This window comes from Pteropus alecto, unplaced genomic scaffold (assembly GCF_000325575.1).
Source record: "Pteropus alecto unplaced genomic scaffold, ASM32557v1 scaffold13, whole genome shotgun sequence".
NCBI lineage: Eukaryota > Metazoa > Chordata > Mammalia > Chiroptera > Pteropodidae > Pteropus > Pteropus alecto.
This window is the reverse complement of record NW_006434373.1, coordinates 8,386,980-8,394,258: the sequence shown is the minus strand read 5'-3', so window position 1 is coordinate 8,394,258 and position 7,279 is coordinate 8,386,980. Positions and strand designations below refer to the sequence as shown.

At 37.1% G+C, this 7,279-nt stretch overlaps 1 protein-coding gene across 3 annotated transcripts; it reads right to left on the bottom strand.

Annotated features, from left to right (window-relative positions):
• Positions 1 to 318: 318 nt before the first annotated feature.
• On the bottom strand, positions 319 to 6,984 carry TEX30 (testis expressed 30). 3 transcript variants are annotated; one of them, XM_006909379.3, is made up of 6 exons: positions 6,853 to 6,984; positions 3,654 to 3,727; positions 2,948 to 3,178; positions 2,199 to 2,250; positions 1,482 to 1,687; positions 319 to 781 (listed from the first exon to the last, which is right to left on the bottom strand). In XM_006909379.3, exons 2-6 carry the CDS (start codon positions 3,666 to 3,668, stop codon positions 608 to 610), a joined length of 678 nt encoding a protein of 225 aa, XP_006909441.1. In that variant the 5' UTR covers positions 3,669 to 3,727; positions 6,853 to 6,984; the 3' UTR covers positions 319 to 607. The 3 variants fall into 3 exon arrangements, with proteins under 3 accessions (XP_006909441.1, XP_024900778.1, XP_006909442.1); XM_025045010.1 differs by lacking the exon at positions 3,654 to 3,727; XM_006909380.3 differs by lacking the exon at positions 1,482 to 1,687 and having other exon boundaries at positions 600 to 781; positions 6,853 to 6,960.
• Between the last annotated feature and the right edge of the window lie 295 nt (positions 6,985 to 7,279).

The window sequence follows — 7,279 nt, the reverse complement described above, 5'->3', positions numbered from 1 at the left end:
TAGGTTCAGAGTATGGGGGGAAATAAGGCTAAAATGTTGATAAGGCCTATGTGGGGAACCTTGAACTAAGGACTTTAACCTTAATAGTCATCTTTGGAGATCCACCAACAGCTTTTGAGTTGGAGGTGTCAAATGATTTAAGCAAGAAGACAACAAAATAGGAAAATCAATTAGGCTATTGCAATTATACAGATGAGAAATGGAGGGCCTGAATTAGTGACTAAATTTACTATAAGTGTTGTTTTCCTTTTTTAAAGATGACATTCTTCTGCAAAATTAGAGTACTCTCTCAGTTGCACAGCAATAAGACAAAAGTACCACTGTAACAAAATTCAAATGTTTAATTTTTTCCAAAACTTAACTATATTAATGAAAATAAATTATATTTAGACCATCTTCAATATTTGTGCATCATCTTTATAGAACTATGCTTTCAAAAGACATTTTGTAAAAGACATCAATTTCACAATTAAAACATATTAAAAATGGGGAACATTAAAGAACATTAAATTAGTAGGAAATATATCTCAATGTTGAGAGTTACACTGTTCTTTATCAAATTAACTGTATTTGTATTCAAAATAACATGGCTTTTAACTAAAGACAATTATTTCTTGTCCATTTCAGTGATTTCCTGGATCCAAAACAAAATCTGTGTATTTATTTCTTTGAAAACATCATTTGTTGACCGTCCTTTCACTGCCATGGAATGATTTGCCTTCTCAATCCAGTGGATTTTATTAGGAGCTTGCATTTTCTGTGCCACTTTCTCCAACAAGTTCTAAAGGAAAAAAAGAAAAGGATACTAGACTAATGCTGTTGGTGTCTAATAAAGATTCTCTCTTTCCTGCCCCACCAACACTAGCATCCATCTACTAAATACTTATTAAATACCTACTCCACAAATAACTTTTGAAGCAATGGAATGTGCAAGGAAATGCTCACCGAAGTGGCAGGCACGCCACATCTCTCAGATACACAGCAATATTACAGAATAGATCAAACACTCACTACTGATGATAAAAAATAGGTAAAATGGAGCAAAAAAAATTTTTTCTAAAATATTTTCACCAAGGAAATTATATGCCCTGAGAAATACACTAGTGTTTACTAATACGTACAAGTTACTAATTTTCTCAAGAATCAATTTTATCAAAAGTTGAAGAATCTGCTTGAATGTTGAAATGATAAACCAAGTGTATAATCTAGTAATCCCCAAATCACAAGAGTCAGATTAATCCTTTATTTCCCAAGTAACAGTAAAACCATTTACCAACTCTCTAGAGAGATGAATTTTGTCATTATGCTTATATTTTTAGGTTCTCCAAAGCAACAGGGTAATTAAGGCACAAAACTAGCATTAGTCAAATCAGGATCTTTTTAAAGAGACTGAATGCTGCTGGTAATATACTGTTCCCAAGTCATTTCTTTTTCTTTCATTCTTTCTCTCTCATTCACACAAATATCAAGTTATAATTCACCTTTTCACACATTTCATCTGCTGAGCCTGACACAAATAGTACAGGATCTTTTATACGAAAGAGATCTTCATCTCTAAGTTTATGCTGTTGCTTTGGATGGTGCAGTGGATAAGAAATACAAATGAGACCTCGAACAAAATCATCAGCATCATCTGGCTCACTATGACACATTACAGAAGCAGCTGCTCTTGAGCCCATTGAACGACCTAAAATCAATTAAAATTAAGTTCAGTTTGAAGTATAAACATTCACATAAAGTAGTGGTGATAATGTGTCAAATTAGATTTACTGTTCATCCATCATATTTGTATATCAACAAATTACTTTACTCCAAAAGGTAGCAATTAACAAGGTGCAATACCCATAATGGACATCTGTAGCCTTGTGAAGAGTTAAACTAATCCTAAGTCATTTTTTTAAAAAGGAATTATTTTTCTGAAGGATTGTGAGGATAATCTTTGTGAAGGAAATCATCTGAGAGGGTAAACAAGGGTTATAAACAAAAGGAGAAATCTTTGGGTTACAATACATATATATGAAGTTTAAATTGTTTTATATATATAAACTACCTTAATATTATACGGGAAGTAACTTATTGAAACTAAACAAAAAATCCTTATTTTAGGTGCCTATCATCAATTAATTTTAATTCTCAATTACCTATTCCTATATTATTAGTAGCAGATTTAAAAAACAAGTACAAGTATTGTAACTTACCTCCAAGGAAAACACCTGCAAGCTTGTATTCTCCTGAGGTCTTCAGGTAACTCTAGAAAAATCAACCAAAAAATTATCAAATTTTCTCCTATGAAATATTTCACTGGAAAATCAACATATATTTCTCATCATTACTGAACTGCATGAAAATCTTTGCAAAGACACCCACAAAATCTTAAAGGATTCTTCTTGAAAGAGCTAACCAGTTCTTTGCTCTTCCAGTCATGCTTTCACTATCAAATCATGTTGGGTAATACTAGCAAATATGTGAGCAAAAAATCACTTCACCAGTCTAAAAAATTCAAGTACTAAGATATTTTTAAAGAATAATGTAAAAAAGAAAAAGGCCAGTAAAAGCTTACAACTAATACAAAATTTGATAATAACATCTAAAGTTCTGAAAAACTTAACAAGCTTGATATAATTTGTATTAAAAAATTTCAGATTTGCTTTATCCAGGAATTTTACAATTTCTAAATAACATATAAAGAAAACCAAGCTATATTTGTACATTCATATGCATGATATCCAGAACTATATTCTAGTAAGAAAATTACATCATAAGAAGCTTCCTTGGCAGTATCATGGAGGAACATTTACGTTGTGAGCTTTCATCTCCATGGAAACTTCATGAACTGCTGAAGTTTTAATACTCATTTAATTTTAAATGACTTCTAACAAAATTTGCCTTAAATTTATTAAGAATTTTAAAATATAATTCTGTTATAAATATAAAGAAATTTTCTTACCAAAACGGATTTATATGCCTTAATTCTATGTACAATATTAAGGCCTTTACAGGTAAATCTCAGGCAAAAAAACCCATGAGATGCAAGATGGGATGCCAGTGACATCAAATGAGGAAGATTCATATCTCCTGATGCTCCATGTGTAAGAATTATTCCATATGTTAAGCTCTTGTTAGGTACCAAACAAACAGCATCTAGTAACTTATTTCCAAAAGGTATTTTTAATTTAACCTAGAATTCAAGAGAATAAAGGGATCAAAAATTACTTCCTTGCTTATTCAGACAGCTGAATAACTATATGTTTGTTCTGCAAGATGCATGATTCAAGTCAATGATTCAAAAGCAATGATGTTAATAACAGCTAATATTTAAGAAGTACTTATTTTGTGTCAGGTACTATTATAAGTTCTTTATATGTATTAATTCATTTAACCTTTCTAATAATTCTATGAGGCAAATATTATTATCTCCATTTTACAGATGAGAAAACTGAGGCACAGCAGGCTAAGAAACATGTCCAAAGTTATATATAGCCACTAGCTAGGATTCAAACTTAGGCAGTCTGCTCCAGAGTCCTTACTCTTAACCACTAATGCTATACTCTCTCTGAGTACAAACTGAAAATAATAAAATTACTCTGGAGCCATATGACTAAAAAAAAAAAAAGGAACCCTGAAGATGCAGAACATATGAAAATATGTATTACCTCTGTATGACTCATTTTCACTGTTGAATAACAAACTTAAAGTGCATTACATCTGAGAAGCAAAGGACATCTCCCTGAAAAGAAGATTCTGTTGTGAAAGGTGGGTTGGCAGACATAGGTATGATACAAGAACTATGAATGAACACATTCAGTAGCTGAAATAAACACATTTAGAACTTCTTCTCTAAGACTGGTATCTTTGCATGTGCATTATTTAAGTATTTTCTAGATTTCTATGGGCACTCAGAATTGTTTATAGTGCCAGGTGTGGAGCTGGCAGATGTTATATAACAAAAAGCCAATGTAATACCTTAACATGGAAGCTTTAAGAAAATTCATATCAAAGTAGGATGCTGTATTTTTGTATGTAAATACATATTTTTTCTAAGCATCTTTATTCTCAATCATCTTTAACAATTTCACAGCATCTATTAACCCATTTCCTTCATTATTACTGTTCTCAACTTTACTTCTCACACTGCAATAGGAATATACATCCATATACCTTTGTCACGTGACTTTGCAGAGCCCCCCAGTAGTGAGTGTACATCTCCACTCCGTTGACTTTGGGCTTGGATATGGGACTGGCTTTTACTAATGAAATAAAAGTTTCAGTGTTCCACTTATGAACAGAGACATGACAAATTTACACAGGCCCTCTTGAATGCTCACCCTCAGCCATCAGAAAAGCAGGGTTTTTTTTTTTTTTCCCCAGCCTGGGCCCCAGAATAAAGACATATGGAGTAGATCTGAACCCAACACTGAAGTCTGAATGAAGTCCAGCCTAGTCTAGCCAAGATCTACACCATTGAAGAACCATAAAATTTTGACCTGAAGAACCAAGAGCATGAAATGTTGTAAGCCACTGAGATTTTGAGGTTGTTGTGCAGTATTTCTTCCTATTATAAAAGATCTTTTATTGTTCAGGATATTATCAACATCAGGATCTCCATTATTCGTCTACTTTTTCCATGACCATTTATTTATTCATTGAATAGTAACATGGTTCAAAGTTCAAAAGGTTCCCAAAATCCAGTGAAGTCTCTCTCATTCCACATTTGCCTTGCCACCCAGATCTCCTCTCCAAAGGAACCAATATTACCTTCTTGCATCTCTTTCCAGATATTTAAGAAACACACACATCCTTCCTTTTTGTTACAAACTGACTCTTTCCTCCCACTTAACATATCTTCATGATTACTCTCTTCTTTATAAAATGAGCTTCTTTCATTGTTTTTATAGCTAAAGAATATTCCAAGGAATGAAAGAATAATTTATTTCACTATTAATGAACCTTTTGCAAAAACATTATTGCAATGAGTGACATTGTACTTATTTTCGTATGTGTGTAGACATATCACTTGTGATTCATTTTTTAAGGAATACATTTCATTTTTGAATGGGTAATACATGCATATGGCACAAAATTAAAAAAAACCAAAAATATAAATAGTTAAGTCTTCTCACATTCTTTTCTCCCAGCCACCAAGTTCCTTTCCCTTCCCGTAAGAAACCACTGCAATCAACTCATCGTATCTTTCGTTATACATGTATGTGTATGTAGAATTCTCTTATTTGAACCTGAAGTATACAGTCTGGCTGTGAAAGTTCTGGGATTTGAGTGGAGGAGGATAAAGCACTTCAGTTTCTGTCTCCCTGTTTTCATAAATGTAGCCCCATAATTAACCGTGCCAGGGGTCCCTCGGTTCAAAGATCCTGTTTTATGGTCTCAAGAGACTAGCTTCCAGTCTTTTAATGGGAGTCACCTAACAGTGTGAAATGGGCAGAAGGAAATATCTAATTATTTCTCAAATAGATTTCACCTAAGTTATCTTTATTGCAGCCCTCCACATCCATCCTCAGCACCATTATCTTCACTGTCAGTTCCCAAAGTGTCCAGTGCTGCTGGTTTTTGTGCATTCTGAAGAGTTGGTGGTTTACATATAATTGTTCCACAGTATTCCCTGTTGCTGGTTCAGAATTAACCTAAGATTTGTTAAGATATTTGCTTCCTAGTGTCCAATATTTTATTGCTGTTTCCTTTCCCATTCTCTCCATCCTTTCTCATATCTTAAAAAAAAAAAAATCTTTATTGTAATTTTTGTGAGATTTCAGGAGGGAGTAAAATTATACATGTATTCAATCCACTATCTTAACCCAGAATGCTCTACAATTCCTCAACGATTTGGGTTTTTGTTTTCAGGAAAATTGTACTCCCTCCCAGACTTCATGATGAACAGTCTGTTCTTCATAGCTGGTAACATGTTCTGGACTACTTGAAAACGCTGAAATTGTTCCAAGATATAACCCCACCCGAACCTGGTCTAGACAGTCTAGGTTATAATCTCTGGTTTTGGATTCATATAGGGCCGGATTTGAAACCTGGCTCAGCTTCGATATCTTCAACTGCAAACGGAGAAAGCACCACCAACCTCATAGAGATGCTGTGATAATTGGCTGATAATCCCTGTTCTGTATTTTATAGTGCTCCAACATCATCAGCATTCGAGTAATTTTTATGATTACTAATACTCAGAACGCAAAAGCAGTCACATCTTATGCTGAAGAATCAAAATGCCACAACTGCGCTGTAACTTTCAACTAGAAAAATGCTTGTGCATTATCTATTACTTCGACAGCAGTACGTTGGAAGTCATGGGATAAACAAAAGCGTTACAAGTTCACGTCTTCCAGGACAGTCGATAATCTGGCCGGATCAGCGACAAACACCAAGCGATACGAGAGTAGAAGTGCGAAGCGGAGTCTCTCAGAAGTTTGGGCTCAAACGCACCAGAGAAACCGCTTATTCACTCAACTGACGCGCGTGCGCAGGGGCTGTGCGGTGGCCGTTCCGAGGACCCAGCGCGACCCCTCAAAGCTCGGAGGCTACTTCGAGCTAGCCGCCGGTCACCGGCTCGTGTGACCCAGGCTGGACCTGTTTGGCTCTGCCCGCCTGCACGGTTTCCACTTTCCAGCCTCATAATCGCTCCTGTGGACGAAGCCCTAGCGGTCGGAGCCCCAGCGGCCGGTGCTCGCAGGCACCGAACTTACATAGAACGCCTCACGAAGCCGACCAACGACCCCTGAAAGGCGACGGCCGCGAGCCCGAAATGTCTCAGGCGGGGACGCCAGGCTCACTCGCACTCCCTTGGGAGATAGTTTCCCGCATGGCAGCGCCAACCGCCGCCGCCGCACTTACCGGGTAAGGGAAAGTAGCCAGGAGCACCCAACCGCCCTCACTCCCTTCAAAGAGCAAACTACCACGCTCGAAGGGACCGCCTCGCCTTACCCGCCAGAGCGTCGCGCTACAGCGCATGCGCGCGCAGGCCCCGCCCCTGAGCGCGCAGGCCGGCGCGCGGGGCAGGCTGGGGGCGGGAGTTTTCCCGCCGCTGTTCGCGGTGGCAGGGTCCGGTCTGCTTGAGAATTTGCGGGTGGCTGACAAGCAACCTCCTGTCACTGCCTTGCTGCCAACATGCTCCACTCTGAGCCCTTCCCCCATCCCAGCCATATCATTCTAACAGTTGTGCAGCTTAAATAACGTGGGGTCAGCTCTCATTCTTTTCCTCACAACCCACAATTAGTTGATCTGTTGGCTCTATCTGCAAATATATACAGAACCCAACCAC